Raw genomic sequence first — 23,285 nt, 5'->3', positions numbered from 1 at the left:
CCCTCTCTGCTCCTATGATGCTGCTTGGCCTGCTGTGTTCATCCAGCCCTGCACCTTGTTGTCTCAGATTTAAATTTAGTTGGGTTTTGGATTCTAGGACCTGATTTAAATTAATTGCCTAAATTCAACCACTTGTTGTCTTGGTAAAATGCTGCTTTGCCTGCTAACAATATAGCTTTTTGATACAATGTTTCAGTTTCAAGATCTCTGTGTGCATCTGCTCCTGCCTGCAGACATTCATTTTTAAATCTCCAACCCTAGAAAAAAAACATCATCTATTAAAGGAACCATGCACTCTTTCCCTACCTAACATTTTAAAAACAACAAATACTCTACCCAACTTCGCAACATACTCCATTATGAACCACACAATATAATTTGGAAGCCTAAAAGTATTGTCATTTCAGCAGTTCCATGCAGCTTCCTTTCCACATTGTGTTCCTGTTACTGTTGTCATGTGGTAAAGGCAAATATTTATGTTTCCAAATCACTGGTTGGCTGATTTGGTTGACCTTTTCCTTGATGTTAATTTTCTTTCTCTGCTGTATCATGGTGCACTGTGATCAGACGGCTTTCAGTGATGAGTAAACCAATTCTTAGAGTAATGTTCCACTATGTGATTCTGAGTATCAATCTGGTTCCAATTAGGAAATGTTTGTTCTCAGAGCTGAATCTTTAAACAATGCAATATATTTCCACTTGGCTTCCAGATATTATTGGTTGAAAATTCAAATTTGTAATGTTGAAAACTCTGACATATAACACTTGAATAGAGCCACATCCCAACTAATGTTTTTTTCTGCTAAATCTGAAATTATTTTTCTCTTTCGAATAATTCTTGCCTTTTCTATTCTGATATTTTTTGCCTTACTTTTACAGTCTCTTTGCACAGAAATTTCTTTCTGTGCCAAAGTGCTTATTGATTTTGGTGAATTTGAACAAATCCTTGACTGTGATATTCATTACTGGTGTTGTACTATGGAAGCCTGAAATGTCAAAATTGTCAGCTGCACTGCTTCTGATCATCATCATCAATTACCAGACCATAGGGCTGTTCTCTCTTTAGAGAGAGACAACTGGTGGTGATTTAATTTGATGGCCACCACACCTTAGGCGAGGGGAGAGGTTGAGAAGGCAAGTCATTCATGGCAATCTCAGCTGATGCAGGAATTGAACCCACATTGTTGGCATCACACTGCTTTGCAAACCAAGTGAGCTAATCTGACCCTCGCAACTGCTTCTGATACAGTGCATGTGACATGCCATTGAAAGACACTCGAGCCATGTGTAGAATGGAAACAGGCAGTGTGTCGATCATGATGTCAATCAGTGTTTAGCACTGATTTGGCGCACGCAGTGCTATTTTAGACCCTGGAGGTCCTACTAATGCCCTTTCTTCATTCCAACTGAAAGTATGTTTAGCTACAATGCAGCGTTGCTATTTAAAGGGATCATCGTAAGGGACTGTGAAGTGATGTGCTCCTACTTTCTTTTGTCACTTTTTCACTGCTGAGTTAGTGCAGGTGCTGTGTTCAGTGTTATTATCTTTTAAAACGTTTTGGATTTACGATAGCTGGACTTTGATGAGGAGATCAGGTGAGTTGGAAGAACTTGCAGGAGAAAGCTTGGTTTCAGCAATGGCCTGCAAGATGACTTCCAAATGCAGCAGAGGCAGGACAAAGGTGCAGAGGGAACAATGGCATAAAACCTCCCATTGGAAGTTTGGACCCGTGAAGGATCTTTAAGGAGCATTTCTTACACATCCGACACAGCCAGGAGCAATGTCTGAAGGGGCTACGTATCACCAAAAAGCTGGTGGCTGAACTGTACCACATTCTATAATCACATATACACCTACATAGCAGCAGAAGGTTAACATTTCCACTGACTGTCAAAATCCCTGTGTCCCTGAATTTCCATGCAGATCCTTCCAGGTGGGAGCAGGTGATATTGTTCAATGTTTTGTTACTACTCACTGAGGTAGAGTGCTGGAAATCAAACCCTCTAAAACCTGAAGTTGTTACAAGAATTTTTTTCTAACTTTTAGAATTTTAAAATTTTATAAAAGTACGCAAATTCCATAATTTATCTATATTTTATATTTAGGTTGACAGAAACCATGGAACTGTTTTCTGTACTTTTAATGCCGATTGCTAGTTATTACAAATAAATAGTTTCTAGATACAAGGTACACAATTTTGACCTGTTCACATATAAGTCAACCAAAACATTAATTTGCCTATAGAATTCCCCATATGTACATATTCAGATAGAGAAAGAATAGGTGTTATGGGCAGACAGGGAGACTGAGAAGGTAGTTCAATAGGCCATATCCAATTCACTGAGATAACCTTTTTGACTTGTCAGGTCCTGCTGTTTCTTGATCTCTCATGACCAGGCACTCAGCCTTGCGAGCAGGAGATGCAAAGTGATTAGATTCACACATATAAAATCTCTAACTTATCGGTTAAAAGTCATAGCTTACAGAAACTGATAAGGGAAAATAAATTGGCTTTCATCAGGATTGAGGTTTTTTTTTACTGGAAAGAAAGGACAACTTCTTCCATTCTGGAAGTCAATGGTGTCTCTCACAATTATTCATACCCACAAACTGTTCAGCAACTTGGGACCTAATCATAAACTTATTGGCAGGCAGAAGACATTGAGGTTTGAGTTGAGTGAAGGGGGAGGGGGCTGTAAAGTAAGAGATTCATAATCACCCCATCTGTGGCTTGTACTTCACGCCATTTTGAGGGATGTGTGTGGAACTTGAAAAGATCCATAAGTAGGAACCTACCATCATCCTCCATGTTCTTGGCAGTGCCAAATGCAACATTTTCAGTCATTGTTGCCATCTGCTCTGGGGCACTGTCTCCTCCAAGCAGATGTCTCAGGAGATGCAGATGTCTCAGTCCCTTGTGAATCCTGTGACTCTGATTATAACCAATTTTTTTTCTGACATTGTCCCGCTCAAGAGAAAAGTGCCAGTTTCTGTGTTACATTACTGAAACGCTGGAGATATTTGCATTGGTAAGTGTGAGGGTGAGATGAAGTATCAGGGTGTTAGGCTTGAGATGTGAATGCTGATTGGTGAATGATGAGGATGTGACATAATGAAATATAGTTTTGTACTAGGTAGGAAATAGCATTTGAAGATGCATTCGCTGACCTTGATCACCAGTGTGACATTGTTGAGTTTCTTCAGCACTCATCCTCAGGGCCAGATTCTAGGAATTAAATGCCCTAGCTTTCTATTCTGCAGTTCTTTAATAGGGTGTACATTGACAGACTGATGGCCTGCTGTGAAAAGATGACCTCTTCCCTCTTGACCTCCTGAACCAACGTCTGCAAAACTGCAGTAGAGAGCCTTGACGTCGGTTCCTAACCTATTGGTCTACGACCTATTTTATTCCTTCTGTTAAAACCTTTCTGAAAATCTGCCACGAGCTGCTGGAGTCTGAGTGAAGCTCAGCTTTACGTGGGGTGGTCTAACTTTCAGAAATGCTAGTCTCACACGTGCCTGGGCTCTATACTGAACTTTTAGCCAAATGAGTCGACCTGTGAGGGACGGAGCTTCAGCATGTCTATGCATTGCACCTCTGTGACACAGGCATTGCTGGACAACTTATCCTACACTTATAACTGCTCTCTGGGCAATAAATATTGGCCTGGTCAGTGAAACCCACGTCCTGCGAATGAATTTAAAAAAAGGCACCCTGTTATCGTTCCTGTTAAATATACCTGATGCAGCAGGCTCTTAGTACAGACCTCTATCCATGGCACCTTGTTTGTGGCCGCAAAGTAATACCAGATGATGTAACAATGCCTTTTCGGCCTACACAGAAATACTAACAGCCAGATGTTTGTAAAAGCACATAACCTAATTGAAAAGGTTATGTTCATTTATCACGCTTAGTCACTCATGCCACCAAAGCATTCTCAATAGGTCTTCATCCTTTTTTTCTCTCCCACCAGGTCTCAGTATCGTACGTGGTTCCACACCTCTCATAGAGGGTGAGGAACTGAATGCTAGGCAAGCACACGTCCACCCACCAGTCAAAACCCATGTAAGAGGCTTTGCTCTGTTGTGGACTGTTGGTTGACTTCTCCTGCGATGAGAGAAGGGGAGAGGTTGAGTGAAATGAAAATGGGTGGCATGGTCGTTGGTGCAGGCAACAATGACAGTGGCAGAGCATGAGTTTTCATGTGAAATGGGTACAGTCTCTAGAGATGGATTGAGTGTAAGTAAGCTAAGAGAAAATAGTGGCACTTACACTGGCAGTGAGGAGAATGTCATTTACCTTCTTTCAATGCTGCTGGCTGTCCTCTGCCTTGTGGAGACAGCACTGACCAAGGTGATGGCCACATACCAGACCACCATGCATGCGACATAACATGGAACTTGGGCTTAATCAAAGTACACATCTCCATATAATAGGATCTTGCCAGAGTTAGCAGATTGAGATTGAAGTTTTCTTAAAGTAGGATGACAAGTATTGCAAATTTGAAAATACAGATCCTGTGAATTATTTAGCCAAATTCTCATGCAAAAAATGATTTCAGTGCATCATTTTCTAAACTTGATTTCCCCCAATAAGTCAGTGAATTTCTGCATTACATTGAGCATTGCTGAGCTATACTGGCACAGTCCAAACTCAGTTTCATGCAGTACAACAGTGTTGAAATCAGCCTGACTATACTACATGGTGAATAATTGACATTAAAGTACGTCAGTTTTTGTTTAATAACTGTTACTTGTAGCACTGTAGGTACATCATCCATTGCTACATCTGTGCATGTGCAGATGGATCTTGGTAGCCATTTTTAATGGTGACACCCATTTCCTGCATTAGGAACACACTCCATTTATTTTAGTGATCATTATCCAAGGACTTTGTCAGCTCTCTTAGGTAGTCACACTGTTGGCTCTGAGTCAAACATTTATTAATTCATGGCAGTACTTGAGGATGTAATCATGGCTGACAGTATAATGCAATACTCAAGGAGTCAGAGCTATCATCTTTCAGAAGAAATGGTAAGCGCTGTCTGTCCAGTTGGTGTTCAAGATCACATTATTAGAAGAAGCAAAGGGAATTCTCTTGGTACCCTGCCAATATTGTTCTTTCAACCAATACCCCCCAAAACAGAATAATTGTTCATTTACCTTGCTCACTGTTTGTGGATCTTACTGCACAAAACTGGTTGCTTCCAAACCACAACTAAATCTCAGAATTAATTTGTTGGCTGTGAACTGTTTTGGGATTTTCTGAAGATGTGTATTAGATGTATAAGTACAAACACTTTCTTCATTCAATAGCTTAGTGACATTCACTGCCTAGTCTCTCAATGAAGAATGGCAATGTGAAAGATTTGTTCTTGAAGTTAGTAATGACAAACAAACTTCACAATCCAGAGACTAACTTCCCAGATATAACAATATTACAGTGTCCTCAGGAGGCATGAGAGTGTAATGTTCTATCAAGGGAATGATTGAAGGAAGTATATCTATTTGTGAAACAGCACAGTATTATCAGTACCTGTAAGAGTGCTTCTCAAAATTAGCTGCATTGTTCAGTAGTGACCAAACAGAATGCCAACTTTCTCAGTGTATTATATGTCACTAATTTTAATATGTTTTAGAAAATGACACAGAACGTAACCTGTATTTAATTCTGCACTCTGTTCTTGCACTCATTTTTCTGTATTCAACCTCTAATACCGATCAAATGACTTTCGACATAAGCTCAAGAAACAGCACCTCACATTTTGATTGGAGAATTTACAGGCTTCTGGACTAAACATTGACTTTCACAATTTTAGATCCTAACCTCTGGCCCCATTTGGATTTGTATTATTATGATTAGGTTTCTGAACAGCAGCTGTTGGTAATGATTCTCTCTTTACTAACCCCTCCTCTACACAGATCTTTGGTTTCTTTACCTTCTGTTCCTTTATCTCCATCTTTGTAATTTAATGTCTTCTGCCTTCCACCCTATCACAGATCTTTCTCCCCCTCATTTCTCCACCTCTCCACCTGTCAAACCTGTCAAATCTCCAACCTATTCCAGTTCTGATGAAAGGTCATTGATTTCAAATGCTAGTCTTGTTTCTCACTTCACATGGGCTTCCAGACCTCCAATGTTTTTTTGGGCCCAGCACAAATTCTTTTTCAGCCACCGACTCCATCCCTCTTTCTTGCAGCCTTCTGAAATTGAACCAGATTGTTTGTGACTCCTGTGTCATATTTGAGACCAAAACGAGCTTCCAACCACATGTTCACACCATCAGTCAAATCACCTATTTCTAGCTCCATAACCTGAAATCTGTCTTGCCTCAGCTCATGTGCTGCTGCCAAAATTCTCATCCATGCTGTTGTAACCTCTAGACATGACTGTTCCACCACATACCTTGCTGGCATCCTATTCTATCCTCCGTAAACTTCAGGTCATGCAAAACTCTTCTGGCCATGTCTTAAATCTCAACAAGTTCCATTCGTGCATCTCTGTTCTTAGGCTGTCTCTCTGGATTGAGGATGCCTTGTTTCCAATACTGTTTTTTGGGTTCTGAGATGGTTGAAAGCAATGCCAGCCATCACTCCTGTGCCTGCTGACTTACATTGGTTCCTAGTAAAGTGATGCCTCGATTTTAAAATTCTCACCCTTATTTCAAATCTCTCATTTTTCTCACCCCCCTTCAAATCTGCAATCTCCTGCAGCCAACAACGCTTCAAAACGTTTGCCATCGTCCAGTTACTGTCTTTTGAGCATTCCCAATTTTAATCACTTCAAACAGTAATGTGCCTTCAGCTGCTAAAGCCTGACCTTCTAGAATTCATTCCTAAAGCGTTGTTACCTCTTTCCTCCTTTAAGATGTTCCTTGAAAGTTACTTTTTTTCTCATTAGTTTCTTGGCCTGTTATATCATTACAAGAGCACAAATACTGTGGATGCTGAAAATCTGAAATAAAAACAAAAAATCACTGGAAATATTCAGCAAATCACATAGCAATCTGCTGTGACCGATCATCATAACTGGGGAACATTGTTAATAATGTCACAAGTTTTAAGCAAATGAAAGATGGAAATGTGTGTGGGATAAAGGGAAGTCTGTGATGAGGTGGAAGGCATGAGAGATTAAATGATGAAAAGGCTGGTTGTGAATAGCCACTGGAGTGGCTAATGTAACAAACAAGAAACAAAAGGTGTGGGGGGAGGAATATGAATGGCAGAGTGATGAACAGCTGATGTCTAAAAGAAAAAGCAAGGATAAAACAAATCCTGCAAAGAAAAGGAAACAGTATGGGGGCAACTGGAGAAATGTTTAACTATACTTTACTCTTTAAAAAAAGCAGAGCATGTGTATTAGGGGCTTTGTCATAGTGACATCAAATCAGAAGGAACTGGAACTTCAATTGGCAAGGTTCCAGAGTTGTTCTCTTTTACCATCCCTTGTACGTAGTTCTGTTCAATAAAGCCCATTAATATCTACTCATTTAAGTGCACTCATCTTACTACTGGAAAAGGTTATGGTTTCAATTTGTTGAAAACAATGTTATGCTCTGATGTCAAATTTTGTTTGATAATGCTCTTGTGAACTTCCTTAGGATGTATTATTTCATTGAAGGCATTAAATAAATAGCGAATTGTTTTTGTAATTAGTGCGTGTTAATCTATTTGTTAAGAACATTTGGAGAACCCCCCATGTTGCTTCAGAAATCTTTCTTCGTAACCTCAATACTCTCATTTCTGGCTTTTTATATTCATCTGGCTGCACCCAATAAGCCTGCAAAGAATTTCAACTTTGTGATCCTTAATTACTGCAAAAGTTGTCCCCAGTGTCTTGCTGTGACTTCAGCTGAACATGACCAAATTGCTGGAGGAAGATTGGAAATGGCTATTTCCCAGGGGAATTCTGCTGATTTGCCACCAGAATCAGTAAGGAATAAGGAGAATTCCGACAAAAATTCAGTGACCTTAATTATATTTGTCTTAAAATGAGTTGAAATTGAGATAGATCCCTCTTTTTACACCATTATAGTGATAAATGGAAAGAATTCCAATATGCCTAGATAGCAATCAAACAAATTGATCAAAAGTTAGATTTTTGAAACGAAGCAGTTTTAGGAAGAAAGGAAATCATTTTGCAGGAGCAAAGAAAAGATAATAGATACATCATTCTTCATATATGGAGTTTATGACCAATTGTCACGATGGCTTGTCTTGAAGCAGTTCATATCAGTTCACGATCTCTCTGCAAACAGCATAGAAAGGTTTTCCAAAGTAAAGCTGTTTGTTCCGTATACTTATAGATGTACCAATACTAAACAAAACAATCGCAACAGTAATGTAAAGGCTGTCAATTAACTAAGGTGGGCTACTTAAAAAAAACCTTGATATGGTGGTTCACTAAATATTGACAATGCAGCTTCACTATGGGACAACAATTCTTGAGCAGATTAGATATTGTATTGTAGAAGTAAGTGCAGGGAAGGTAAGTGCAAAATACTGGCATTGATAACATCTGAAGTATTAATATTTTTCAAAGGCAACAGGGGTTCCATCGTCAGATCCAAAAAGGTGTGCTGAGGGAGGGATTGTGATGCCACTTTAATGGGCAGCAGGATGGAAGGCCAGTTTTATTGCCAACAACCAATTAAGTGGCTACTGCTGGGCCTGCGTTCCAGTCAGGTCAATGGCCACGATTGGGGCTGCACTTGGAGAAGGAAACAGGAAAGTGACCTCTAGGGGCATCGTGGGAGTAATCAGACTGGACTTAGCAAAGGGGAGGAGGTTCAATCACTGAGGGCGGGTCACACTGATGGTGCAGGGAGCACCATTCCCGCTGAGCTTCCAAATGAGCCAGAGCGTCCAAAACAGAGCTATGCACAAAGTTTTTGGAATAATATCTGGTGATCTACCCATGCAACCTTATGCCATTACTGAAATGCCAGCATAGACAGGGAGAAGACTTTAATTGGTACTTAGGTGGTTCAATTTACTTCAAAATGGGCAGGCTGTCTGCTATCTTTCCCACCACAGGCTAAATGGAATGGCAGCAGAAAGGAAAATCTGCAGAGGCCCCTGCCTCTATCCTTAGTGAAAACCTGTTACATCTCTTAACTTTTTCTAATTTAGATTAAATTTTGTTCTATTTTACCCACGTAAATGTTGTGTGTATTCAGAAATTTCTGTTTTAAGCCACATACTAACTTTAGCTGAAAAATTCCCTTTACTTGTATAGTCATTAATTTATGGAATAGAGTTCCACGTAGTGCAGTAAGTGCTATCTCAGTTGAAACATTCAAAATGTCTTTGTATCAACTCATCCTTTGACGAGCATAATGACATGGGTAGCACATGGAGAAATGTTAAAACGTGAATAGATTGAACCCTCAAACAGGACACGGATTTCTTCCTAAATGGACTGAACAGACTGAATAGGCTTCGCATTTTGTGATTAACTCATATAACTCTAAAGATGGATGTGGGGTTAGTGGAGAAATTATTCACTCAACTTTGAATAAAGATCAGTATGGGTTGTAATTATGCCATGATCCTTACTTTCAAACCAATTTTAGTTTAATTTGATCTGCCTGTTGATTTTGTTTTCTTGTAAGATACACAGTACTCAAAGGAAAGGTTAAAAGATAGGAAGAAATAACCAATAATAAGTTTGAAATCAAGAAAAACAAAGTAGTATCAAAATTACTAAATGCAGAGAGGATGAATGAAAGGCTTACATAAATGAAATAGCTTTCATTTGTATGGAATTTTATGGAGCACAAACCATAAACTAAGAGCAAATTATAATCATAAATTCGAATTCTGACATATTCTTCCTACACCCCTCCCCTCACTTCATTCCTCACCTTAATGTAGATTTTTGTCAGCTTACTCTAACTAATAAGGGTTGATGAGGTCCCGATGGATCTCATCCTGAAGTCTAAAAGAGATGTCTAATGAGGTGTAATATGTGTTAGTGTTAATTTTCCAAAATTCATTCGATTCTGGAAAGGTTCCAGTAGACTGTAAAATACTGAATATGATCCCTCTATGCAAGGAGGAAGAGAGGCGGAAAACAGGAAACTATAGACTAGTTTATTTGATATCTGTCATGGCGGAGCTGTCAGAAACAATCTTTAAAGATGTTTAAACTGGGCACTTGGAAAATTCAGGATAGTCAAAAGAGTCAGCATGCTTTTGTGCAAGGGAAATGTTTAACCAATTTATTGGCACTCTTTGAAGGAGTAACATGCAATATGAGCAATGGGAAGACCAATAATGCACTATACTTAGATTTCTAGAAGGCATTTTATAAGTTTCCAAATAAATAGTTATTGTGCAAAGTAGGTGTTAATGGTCTAGGGAGTAACATGTGTAGAGCATTGGCTTACTGGCAGACAATGGAATATGCATAAATGGGTCTGCTTCAGATTGGCAGTATGTGCAAGTAGGGTCCTGCAGGTACGTATGCTGGGCCTTCAACTTTTTAGAATTTATATTAACTTAGGTAAGGGATTGAAAGTATGGTGACTAAATTTGCAAAGTACACTAAGGTAGAATAGTATGTCATAAGTTGGTCCGGGATGCAGACAGAAAATTTATGATTGAGCATGAATCTGGCAAATGGGCTATAATGTCGGAAAATGTGAAGTTGTTCACTTTGGAAGAGGAATAAAAAAGTAGAAAATGACTTAAGTGGACAATGACTGCAGAATTTTGGGATGCAGCCGAATCTAGATGTAACAGTGTATGAGTCACAAAGCATTAGTATGCAGGTACAGCATATAATCAGGAAGGCTATTGGAATGCTAACCTTTGTAACAAGAGGCATTGAACAAAAAAAGGATGTCATCATTCAGTTATAATACTACATCTTGAATACTCTGACACTTTTGGCCTCCTTAGTTAAGAAAGAATGTAAATGCATTGGAGGCATTAAAAAGATGCCTGCTAGATTGATACTTGGAATGAGCAGGTTGTCTAATGAGGGGAGATCATAAACTCTGCTTGTTTTCACAGCGTAATTCAAAATAGCAAGGAGTGATTTGACTGAACTTTATAAGATCCTGAATGGTGTTGACAATTTGGAAAGCACGTTTACTCTTGTGGTTGAGTCCAGATCTTGGAACACTGTTTTAAAGTTAGGGGTCGCATGTTTAAGATCGAGATGAGGAGAATTTTTTTTTTACTCTCAGTAGTTGTTTGACTTTGGAAATCTCTATCTCAGATGGCAGTAAAATAAGTGTCATTGAATATTAAAGTGACGGGAGATCGATTCTCATTAGGCAATGGAAACAGAGGTTATTGGGGGAATATTCGAAAGTGGAATTTGAAACACAAACAGATTTGCCATGATCTTATTAAATGGCAGAGCATACAGTCTATTCCACTTCAGATTTTTATACTTGATGGCCTCCACTTGTTTGCAATTAATCTGGAATGCAAACTACATTTCCTGTAACTAACATCATTGAAGATGTGAGACAAGGAGAAAGTCCCTGCTTAAGGGCCTTAATTTCATTTAGAAAATCAGATTGAATTAGTTCCTGTCTCCAAAAATAACATGCAAACTGACAAGTCCTACTAACAAATTAGAAAGTGGACATTGTTGGCATCAATGGACAATTCAAACTCTTCTAGTTTGAGCTCTTCCCCATATAACTCCATGATGGCTATTTTAACCAATTGTGAGGCCAGCCATCAAGCCTACCATAAAGATCTTACCATCAGAAATTTAGTGTAGCCAAAGAAAGGAGATAAGACTTCAGCTCTTTAGAAACTTGCAATTTTTTAAAAATGTATTCGTTTGTAAGGTATGGGCGTCGCTGGCTGGCCAGCATTAGTTGCCCATCCCTAGCTGGCCTTGAAAGGTGGGGTGAGCTGCCTTCTTGAACCGCTGCAGTCCACCTTCTGTGGGTTGACCCACAATGCTATTAGGGAGGGAATTCCAGGATTTTCACCCCAGGACAGTGAAGGAACGGCGATATATTTCCAAGTCAGGATGGTGTGTGGCTTGGAGGGGAGCTTGAAGGTGGTGGTGTTCCCATATATCTGCTGCCCTTGTCCTTCTAGATGGTAGTGGTTGTGGGTTTGCAAGGTGCTGTCTGAGGATCTTTGGTGAATTTCCGCAGTGCATCTTGTAGATGGTACACACTGCTACCACTGAGCATCAGTGGAGTGAATGCTTGTGGATGTAGTGCCAATCAAGCAGGCTGCTTTGCCCTGGATAGTGTCAAGCTTCTTGGGTATTGTTGGGGCTGCACCCATCCAGGCAAGTGGGGAGAATTCCATCACACTCCTGACTTGTGCCTTGTAGATGATGGACAGGCTTTGAGGAGTCAAGAGGTGAATTACTCCACAGTATTTCTAGCTTCTGACCTGCTGTTATAGCCATTGTGTTTATGTAGTGAGTCCAGTTGAGTCTCTGGTCAATGATAACCCCCATGATGTTGATAGTGGGGGATTCAGTGATGGTAACACCATTGAATGTCAGTGGGTGATGGTTAAATCGTCTTAAATTGGTGATGGCCATAGCCGGGCATTTGTGTGGCATGAATGTTACTTGTCACTAGTCAGCCCAAGCCTGGTTTTGTCCAGATCTTGTTGCATTTGGACACAGACTGCTTCAGCATCTGAGGAGTTGTGAATGGTGCTGAACATTGTGCAATCATCAGCGAGCATCCCCACTTCTGACCTTATGATGGAGGGAAGGTCATTGATGTAGCAGCTGAAGATGGTTGGGCCTAAGACACTACCCTGAGGGACTCCTGCAGAGATGTCCTAAGATGACTGACCTTTAATAACCACAACCATCTTCCTCTGCCTCAGGTATGACTCTAGCCACTAGAGAATTTGCCCCCAATACTCATTGATTCCAGTTTTGCTAGGACTACTTGATGCTACACTCGGTTGAATGCAGCCTTGATGTCAAGGGCTGTCACTCTCATCTCACTTCCGGAATTCAGCTCTTTTGTCCATGTTTGAACCAAGGCTGTAATGAGGTCAGGAGCTGAGTGGCCCTGGTGGGACCCAAACTGGGCGTCACTGAGCAGGTTATTGCTGAGCAGGTGCTGCTTGATAGCACTGTTGTACTGTTTTACTTCATATTTTACGTTTGCATTTATGTAAACTGTGAAGTGATCTGGGCTAACCTGAGGGATTATTGTGGCTGTAATTGAACAATGTCTTTTCCTGTCTTGACAATGGCATATGTACCCGTTGAAATGAGGCCAGAGCTGCCTCTCCATGTTCAAATTAAGTTTAACAATACTTGCAAAAATTTGACGAAAACAAGAGACAGTAAAATAATCTAAAATATATTCTTGAATTGATATAATTTTTCAAACATTCATTAAGAGTATTTAACTATTAATGTTAAATTGGAGCTCAAAGGTCTCAGGTGGTAGGCTTGAAGCAGCGGCAGTGATTCTAGATGCTTTTTAAAGTAGTTTTCATCTTTTAAATATAAAGAAAGATATTTTTCAATGAGAAAACAATGAATTGAGGAAGGCTCAACATGAAAGTCCCACTTGCAAGCTTCAATATAAAATGTTTCCCCAGGTTTATGTTTTCTTGCTTATTTTCATTAGTTGTATCAAATGCGTTTAGTTGAATGAATGCTTCTGATAATTATAGCAAAGTTTTAATGGAAGAGCTGAACTTCTGAGGCTGCCTCTCAATGCCGAGTACAACTTCAGGGAAGTGTTTCCCATCAATACCAATAATGGGGTTGAGTCTTTTTCACATATGGTGGCATCTAATTTCAATAACAGCTTCTAGAAATGACTGAGTAGTTGACATGGTTAATATAGTTTAAGTGGAGCATTTAAATTTGGTTACAACCATTTGTCCAATATAGGTGGCTGTCTTAGAAGTGCAAAAACAATGTAAGTGCTGGAGATGCTATATAAATGCAAGTTACTTTTAGAAAAACTATTCTTTTTCCATATTAAATTCCATTTTGTAGTAGTGGTAGCTCTATTTCAGTGCCTCTACCATGCATGTGAGCATATCACTTCCTGTTGATTAGTACATAGGATGTTGAAGGGCGATCTTATAGAAGTTTACAAAATAATGAGGGGAAAAATAGAGTTAATGGTAGTTGTCTTTTCCCTAGGATGGAGGATTTCAAGACTAGCGGGCACATTTTTATGGTGAGAGGAAAGAGATTTAAAAAACACATGAGGGGCAATTTTTTTTACATATTCCACATGTGTGAAATGAACTTCCTGAGAAAGTGTTGGATGTGGGTACAATTACGATGTTAAAAAAACATTTGGATTAGTACATGAATTGGAAAGGTTTGGAGGGAAGTGGGCCAGGAACAGGCAGGTGGGACTAGTTTAGTTTGGGATTATGTTTGGCATGGACTGGTTGGACTGAAAGGTTTGTTTCCGGGCTGTATGACTCTGTCACTTATTTTATATTAACATATCACTTATTAGGATATTAGTCTATTCCTGTCACTGTACACTAATGTATTCCTGCAATTCATTGCATATTGTCCATTTGTGATTTGTATATGCTTTGATTGCATTTTTGTCCATCCCTGATATTGGCAGCTTCATCTCTCAGAAATTGACCTTCAGACAATGAAATATTTAACATCTGCAGTTGACAAAGTATTAGAATCAATTATCAAGGAAGCAATAGCAGGACATTAGGAAAGTCAAAACCCTATCCATCTGAGCCAGTATGGTTTTATGAAGGGGGGCAAATCATGCTTGACTAATTTGCTAGAGTTCTTTGATTATGTAACAAGCAAAATGGATAATGGGGATCCTGTAGACGTCATATATCTGGACTTCCAGAAGGCATTTGATAAGGTTCTGCACAAAAGGTTAATTCACAAGGTTAGATCATATGGGATTAGGTGTAATTTATTAGCTGGATAGGTAACTGGCTGATGGAAGAAGACAGACAGACAGTCGGGATAAATGGGTTTTTTTCTGGATGGCAAGAAGTAACTCGTGGGGTGCCACAGGGTTCGGTCCTTGGACCCCAGCTATTTGCAATCTACATTAACGACTTGGATACAGGGATCGAAGGCTCTATAGCCAAATTTGCAGATGACACAAAAATGGGCGAGACGGTAAATAGCAATGAGGAAAATAACCTTACAATTGGATATAGATAGGTTTGGAGAGTGGGCCAAGATGAGGCAGATGAAGTTTAATGTGAGTAAGTGTGAGGTCATGCATTTTGGTCAGAAAAATGAGAAGGTGACCTATTATTGAAATGGAGAAATTCTTCAAGGTACTCTGGTTGAAGAAGGATCTGGGTGTCCTCGTTCATGAGTCACAAAAGACTAGCATGCAGGTACGTAAAGAACGTGAATAGAATGTTGTCTTTTATAGCAAAAACAATAGAATATAAAGGTAAGGAAGTATTATTGCAACCATACAAGGCATTGTTGAGACTGCACCTGGAGTATGGTGCACAGTTTTGGTTCCTTTACTCGAGGAACGATGCAGTGGCATTGGATGCAGCTCAGAGGATGCTCACTAGATTGATCCCAGAGATGAGCAGTGTGTCATAAGAATAGACATTGAATTCTTTAGGCCTATACTTGCTGGAATATAGAAGAATAATGGGAGATCACGTTGAGGTATTCAAGATGACAAAAGGTATAGATAAAATAGACATGGAGCGGATGCAACCTCTTGTGGGGCATTCTAGGACAAGGGGTCATATTCTTACGATAAGGGGTAGCAGATTTAAAACAGAGTTAAGGAGAAACTACTTCTTCCAAAGACTTGTGAATCTGTGGAATTTGCTACCCCAAACTGCGGTGGATGCTGGGACAGTGAATAAATTTCAGTTACTCAGGTTTTTAATTGATAATGAGTTGAAGGGTTGTGGGCAGAAGGTAGGAAGATGGAGCTGAGAAGCGTATCAGCCATGATCGAATAGCAGAGCAGATTCCGATGGGCTGAAAGGCCTAATTCTGCCCCTATATCTTATGAACTTATGAATATGAAAACAATGTAAAATACAAAGGTTGCTGGAAATCTGGAATCTAAAGAAATGCTAGAAATACTCAGGCAGGAACTCAGCATATCTGAAGGAAGATCATCAGTGTCAAGCTTTAAATCTGTTTAAGGATGTTGCCAGATCTGCTGAGTATTTCCAGCATCTTCTGCTTTTTTTTCAAAATCACAAAATATGACCTGATTTAGCTGATCTTAGCCAGCATTATGGGAAGCGCTTTCAAGTTGGTTTCAGTCCTCATGAAACAGAGATGGTAAAATTAGCCAGGGAATCCACCAGCTGCTCACTATTGGATGAAGATCATATTGAATTTTGCTGCAGTGCTTCTCAGTGTGGAGTAGCGTCATGTTAGTCAGAGTCTGTATTCCCATGAGTACAATGGGTGCATAGCTAGGATAATTGAGTGTTGACAATGTCCATGAAACTGTAGTCCAAAGGAAAAAGGCAACAGTTTCAAGAGAGAATGAAACTAGCAATGTTTATGATGCTCTAAGATTATTTTTTGCCATTTAAACATTGCATTTCACATGACTGTCTTTATTTACCACAGCTACCTCATCCCTGAATTCCCAAATACAGCAACTTCAACATCTTCAGCAGCTACAACAACAACAGCAACAACATCAGCAACAAGGACAGCAACAGAACCATCAACTCCCTGGTCAGCAGGCATCATCCCCTCAAAAACAAAGCCACTCCCCAGGACAGGGCCTCCAGTCGACACTGACACCAACCAATCCCCTTCAGGTAGGAAAATTTAATCCAACTGTTAAAAAGGTGTGTCCTATAAGTTATGTTTCTTGCTTCTTACATATCATATTGGAATGTGCTTGGAATGGGTTTCACTGAGAGTTTTATACTAAATCAGATTTCACATGCAGATGACTGATTAGGCGAGCATTTTGCAAAATAGTTCACAAATCCAGCAAGTCATTGCATTGCTTTTACATCTGTTGGTTATCGCATCTCTGCTGCAGTTCTCACCTTGTCAGGATCTGGGCAAAATCTTTTGCTGCCTGTACATGATCTATGTACTTGACTCCAGACTTCGTCAAATGCACCTTTCTCTTGTCCATTTTCAGGCTCATGGCAAACTCTCTCGAGCACTCCCACCAAATTTTGGCCGTGTTCTGTGATGATATCTTCCATTATGTCTCTCAATCTGCTAGCTTCCACTCCAGGAAGATCACTGACTATTTTGAGCTGTCTGCTTTGATACTGTACCAGTGGAAATGCCAAGTGGTATGCTCAGTCAATGTTGTCCACAGGTGGTTAGAAAATGGTTATGTTTATTGAGCTTCACTTGACGGTGATCATCCTTCAGAAAGCCCTATACTATGGCAGGCTGTGGGCAACATTTCTTCAGTGGTTGGCATTGAGTAGCGAGATCTCATCAAAGCTTTATTCAAATCCTTTTGATGTATGTTTTCATTTTTCCAGGGTTATTTTTCACTTCTACCATGCTGCTAATCCAGTCTGTAGGAGTTGTCACCTTCCTGGTCACTCACTCCGTTTCGTGCTCTTCTATTCTGGCTTTTAGGCGGGACTTGAGTATAGCTGGAACTTTGCAAAGTAGCTGTTGCGTTGGTCTCACACTCACATCCATTTCTAGATGTTGTCTGGAAGGGCGACAAGATCTATAAGTTTTCTTGTGTCCAGCTCAGAACCTGGAAATACCGCAGATAACTTCTGACTTTTAAAGGTTGCTAGAATAAAGAAGAACAAAGAGCAGTACAGCACAGGAACAGGCCCTTGGCCCTCCAAGACTGCACCAACACATTTTGCCTTTCAATACTAAAACTGTTTCCACTTACAGGATCTGTATCCCTCTATTCCCTTCCTATTCAGGTGTTTCATGAATGCTGCTATTGTGTCTGCTTCCATGACCTCCCTCTGGCAGTGTGTTCCAGGCACTCACCACCCTTTGTCTGAAAAATGTGCCTCGCTCATTTCTTTTAAACATCCCCTCTCCCCCCACACCTTGTACCTGTGTCCCCCAGTAATTGACCCCTCACCCTGGGAAAGAACCACATACTTTCCACTCTGTTAAAGCCATTCACAATGTTCTGTACTTCTATCAGGTCGCTCCTCAACCTCCTGTGTTCCAGTGAAAACAAACCCAGTCTATCCAACCTTTCTTCATAGCTAAAATCCCCCATATCAGGCAACATCCTGGTAAACATTTTCTGTAGCCTCTCCAAAGCATCCACATCCTTCTGGTAGTGTGATGACCAGGACTGTACGCAATATTCCAAGTGTGGCCTGAGTAAAGTTCTGTAAAGTTGCAGCATAACTTGTCTATCCTTATACTCAGGACCCCTTCCAATGAAGGCAAGCATGCCATAAGCCTTTTTTACTACTTTATCTACATATGCTACCATCTTCAGCAATCTGTGGACCTGCACGTCCAGATCCCTCTGCATATCAATACTCCTAAGAATTCTGCCATTCACTGTGTAATTTCCACCTGTACTTGACCTTCCAAAATGTATCACCTCCCATTTGTCCGGATTAAACTCTGTCTCTAATTTTTCTGCCCATGCCTCCAACTGATCTATATCCTGCTATATCCTCTGACAATCCTCCTCACTACCCACAACTCCAATTGTTGTATCATCCGCAAACTTACTAATTAGACCAGCTACGTTTTCCTCCAAATCATTTATGTAGATACTGAATAGCAGAGGTCCCAGCACCGATCCCTGTGGAATGCCTGTAGTCACAGCCCTTTATTCTGAAAAGCATCCTTCCATCGCTACCCTCGGTTTCCTATGACTAAGCCAGTTCTCTATCCATCTTGCCAGCTCTCTCCTGATACCATGTGACTTCACCTTTTTTACCAGTCTGCTATGAGGGACCTTGTCAAAGATTTTACTGAAGTTCATGTAGACAACATCAACCACTTTTCCCTCATCAATCATCTTCGTCACTACCTCAAAAAACTCAATCAAGTTAGTGAGGCATGACCTTCTCTGCACAAAACCATGCTGTCTATGGCTAACAAGTCCATTTGCTTCTAAATGCGTATAGATCTTGTCCCTGAGCATCTTTTCCAATAATTTCCCTACCACCAACATGAAGCTCTCAGGCCTGTAATTTCCTGGATTATCCCTGCTAATATAAAAAGTGGGACAACATTAGCAATTCTCCAGTCATCTGGGAACTCACTTGTGGCCAAACAGGATACAAATTCTCCAGCAATTTGTTCCCTTGCTTACCTCAATATTCTGGGATAGGTCCCATCAGGACCCAGGGACTTATCTATCTTAGTACTTTTTAAGATGCACAATGCCTCTTCCTTTTTAGTAGCAACCTGGCTTAGAAATTTGACACTCCCATCCCTGAGATCATCCTCCTTCTCTTTGGTTTATATCAACACAAAGTATTCGTTCAGAACCTTACCTACCTCTTCTGACTCGACACATAGGCTCCCTCTTTTGTCCTTGAGTGGGCCAACCCTTTCCCTGGCTTCCCTCTTGCTTTTTATATATGTATAGAAAGCCTTGGGATTCTCCTTAATCCTGTTTGATAACAACTTTTCATGACCCCTTTTAGCCCTTTTAATTCCTAATTTGAGTTCTTTCCTACTTTCCTTATATACTTCAAAGGCTTTGTCAGTTCCCATCCTCATAGACCTTACGTACGCTTCCTTTTTCTTTTTGACCAAGGTCAAGTTGCTGATCTAAGGTTTGGACTTGATTCAGCCATAGTGAAAGGATTTTGCTTGACATCTACTATCTGAGACTCCAGAGCTTTGTGTTTTCCATTATATTGGGACCACAGTTTCATTCGGCTCAATCTCACTTTTGAGGACCTCACTTTTGAGCAAGGTGATGCAGATCTGCTTATGCTTATTTGATAAGATTTAGAGTTTAATATACAATAAATAGAAGGTACAATTTCTAGTTGCAGTGCTCATATGAGTTTCAAAGAAAAAAATTAGCTAAGCATTTTTGTCCTAAATGACAAATCATGACACAAACTTCAAACCAGGTTAGCTTTTCAAATTCAAAAGCAGATTTAGCTTTGCTACAGAAAAATACATTTATGCCTGTGAAAAAAAATAAGTATTGAACAAGAAAAATAACAAGTAAAAATTAAACTGTATCTGTGATGTGGAGTTTTTAATTTGTTTCAGTTTTATTTTATAAAATGTTTATTCGATATTCAGTGTTAACTGGCCAGTGTCCCAGAAGATACAGATCTTTTTGGTCACCTAGTGCTTATGCTCCATGCAAGACTTTTGATATCTTTTCTCATCTGAAAATCTACCATCTTTGCCATTACCCCCTTATACGTGCTTGACTGGCTTTCCTTTAAATTTCATATATTATGTGTTTCAGCCACTTGCTATGGTAGTGAGCTCCATATTCTTGCCATCCCTTGTGTAAGGAAGATTCTTCTCCATTTCCTATTGGGTTTCTTGATGACTACCTTATATTGATGCCCTTCCCCACAAGAGGAAAGTCCCTTTCTGTTTTCGCTCTGTCAAAAAACTAGCAGTAATTTTAAAGATCTTTATTAAGTCACCTCAGCCTTCTCTTTTTGACAGGAAAATAACCCAGCCTATAAATCCTTTATTAAATTTGCATTCTGCACCCTCTCCAATACATCTATATTTTTTTGTTACATAACAGCCAGAACTGCATGCAGGTATACAAGTGTTGTCCCATCAAGGTTCAATACAGGTTTTGCAAAATGCCCCTACTTTTCAATTCTATCCCTCTAGAAATAAAACCCAGTACTTGGTTTGTTTATGCTCTTGCTAACCAGTGGCATAAATTTGAGGATAGGTGTATTTGCACTCCAGGATTGATTTCTTCCTTCACCCTACTAGATTTGCATTTTCCTTGTAACAACCGACTTCCCAGTTCTTCCTGATGAAATATTTTATCTCACATTCATCTGCATTGAATTTAATTTGCCCATTGTACAAGTTTATTAAGCTCCTGCTAGAATTTGTTGCAGTCTCCTCAGTATACTCCCAATTTGTTATCATCTGTAAATTTAGAATGCCCAAATTCCAATGCCCAAATTATCAAAGTAAATTGTGAATAGCAATCATCCTAGTATTTATCCTTGTGGAACACCATTTCTCGCTTCCTGCCACTCTGAATAACCAGCCTTTATCTCTGATCTCTTCCTTCTGTCTTGTAGCCAGTTAGCAATCCATTCTGATGTTTGTCCCCAATTGCACAGTGCTACATCATACATTACTTTATTATGGGGCACTTTTCAAAGGTCTTTTGAAAGTCCAGAAAAAAAAGCCTGCTAAATTACCTTTAGTTTACTCTTCCTGTTATCTCCCCAATTAATACAATAAAATTGTTCAAGCAAGATATTCTCTTTTGAAATCCATGCTGACTATTCATTATTTATGTTACCAAGCACAGTAACGAAACGTCTACGGAACAACAAACCAGCTCGGCGAGCTAACCAACCTCAACACCCACAACCCGAGCTACAAATCTACTCCAAAACCTTAGAGTCATTATTTATCCTTTTTGAGGTGTTCTTCTATTCTTTCCTTAATAAGTTTACAAGGTTCATCTCATCCTGAAATTGATTGATTGATTGATTGATTGATTGTCACATGTACCAAAGTATAGTGAAAAGTTTTGTTTACAAGCAGTACAGGCAGGTCATAGTAAGCAAGGATGTACAGATCAAAAAGACTTAGACAGAGGCATGCAGGTGCATTGCACAGGGTGTGTGCTAGGTGAGATCAACATTATCAAGGCCAGCATTATTCGAGGCTAGAGAGTCCATTCATCAGTCTAATAATGGCTGGGAAGAAGCTGTTCCTGAACCTGCTGGTGCATGTGTTCAGGCTTCTGTATCTTCTGCCTGGTAGAAGAGGTTGCAGAAGGTCATTACCAGGGTGCAATGTGTCTTTAATGATGTTGGCCGCCTTTCCGTGACAGCGAGCCGTGTAAATGGTGTCCATGGATGGAAGTTTGGCTTCTGTGATGGTTTGGGCTGTACACACCACCTTCTGTGGTTTCTTACAGCCCTGGGCAGAGCAGTTGCCATACCAGGCCATTATGGACCCTGACAGTATGCTTTCAATGGTGCACGTTTAGAAGTTGTTGAGAGTCATTACGGACATGCCAAATTTCTGGAGCCGCCTGAGGAAGAAGAGATGCTGTTGTGCCTTCTTAACCATTGCATCTACATGGGAAGTCCAGGACAGTTTGTTAGTTATCGTCACTCTGAGGAACTTGACGCTCTCCACCTTCTCAATCTCAGTTCTGTTGAAGTTGGTGGGGGTGTGTTCTCCTCCTTTTTGAAGTCAATGATCAGTTCTTTAGTTTTTCCGATGTTAAGAGAGAGGTTGTTCTCATTGCAGCATGTCGCCAAGCCCTCTATCTCCCTTCTGTATTTTGACTCGTCATAGTTAGATATCTGTCCTACTACGGTAGTGTCATCAGCAAACTAATAGACGGCGTTCATTCGGAATTTGGCAACACAGTCATGGGTGTACAGGGAGTACTGAAGGGGACTGAGGACGCATCCCTGGGAGGCCCCAGTGTTGAGTGATATTGTGGAGGAGGTGCAGTTACCTGTGCTCACTGATTGCGGCCTGTGGGTCAGAAAGCTGAGTTGCAGAGGTTGGAGCTGAGACCAAGGTCATGGAATTTTGCGTACGTAAGCATCTGCTTATTTTTAACCATCTGCCTTCAAGTTCTGACCAAAGTAAGAAACAATCCTAAGTTTTTAAAGCTACATTTCGTCTGAAAGACAGCAACTCTGGCAGTACAGCATTCCCTCAGGACTGGACTACAGCATCAGCGTTAATTTTTCATGCTCGCCCGTAGTATTTAGATGTGGCTGTCGGAATTTACAATGCAAAATGTTGACAGGACACACTTACAAATGCAAGATTTTTGCTCCATTATTGATATCTAAGCAACCTAGTGGGTAAATACACTCTTCACATGGCTCAAGCAAATCTGAAAATCCCATGTTCAAATCCTGTTCTGTTTTCAAAGCTGACAACAGCTACTGCTGTAGTATTTCCCGGACGACTAGGAAGAAAAGAACATTTGCACCTGCTGGAAGCTGGATGGGACAGGCCTGCATATGAAGAGTGGCCACTTGTAAAATGTTAACATGGAGCTCAACAAGAAACATCAGCTTCAGGTAAAGAAATAAGAAAAAAAGGGGAAACAGAAATATATAAACGTTGAGATAACAAGGAGTAAAGCTGGATGAACACAGCAGGTCAAGCAGCATCAGAGGAGCAGGAAAGCTGACGTTTCGGGCCTAGACCCTTCTTCAGAAATTTCTTCAG

General features: G+C 40.2%; 1 protein-coding gene across 1 annotated transcript in view; it reads left to right on the top strand.

Moving 5' to 3' along the window:
* Window positions 1-23,285, top strand: part of pou6f2 (POU class 6 homeobox 2) — a 500,431-nt gene that overhangs the window by 299,911 nt on the left and 177,235 nt on the right. Inside the window, exon 7 of the mRNA XM_048595820.1 lies at window positions 16,542-16,738. Within this exon, the coding sequence (XP_048451777.1) occupies window positions 16,542-16,738 (197 nt within the window). The remainder of the gene's footprint in view (window positions 1-16,541; window positions 16,739-23,285) is intronic.

Source organism: Rhincodon typus, chromosome 4 (genome assembly GCF_021869965.1).
Source record: "Rhincodon typus isolate 14 chromosome 4, sRhiTyp1.1, whole genome shotgun sequence".
Taxonomy (NCBI): Eukaryota; Metazoa; Chordata; class Chondrichthyes; order Orectolobiformes; family Rhincodontidae; genus Rhincodon; species Rhincodon typus.
The sequence above is the reverse complement of the archived record's forward strand: the minus strand, read 5'-3'. Positions and strand labels throughout refer to the sequence as shown.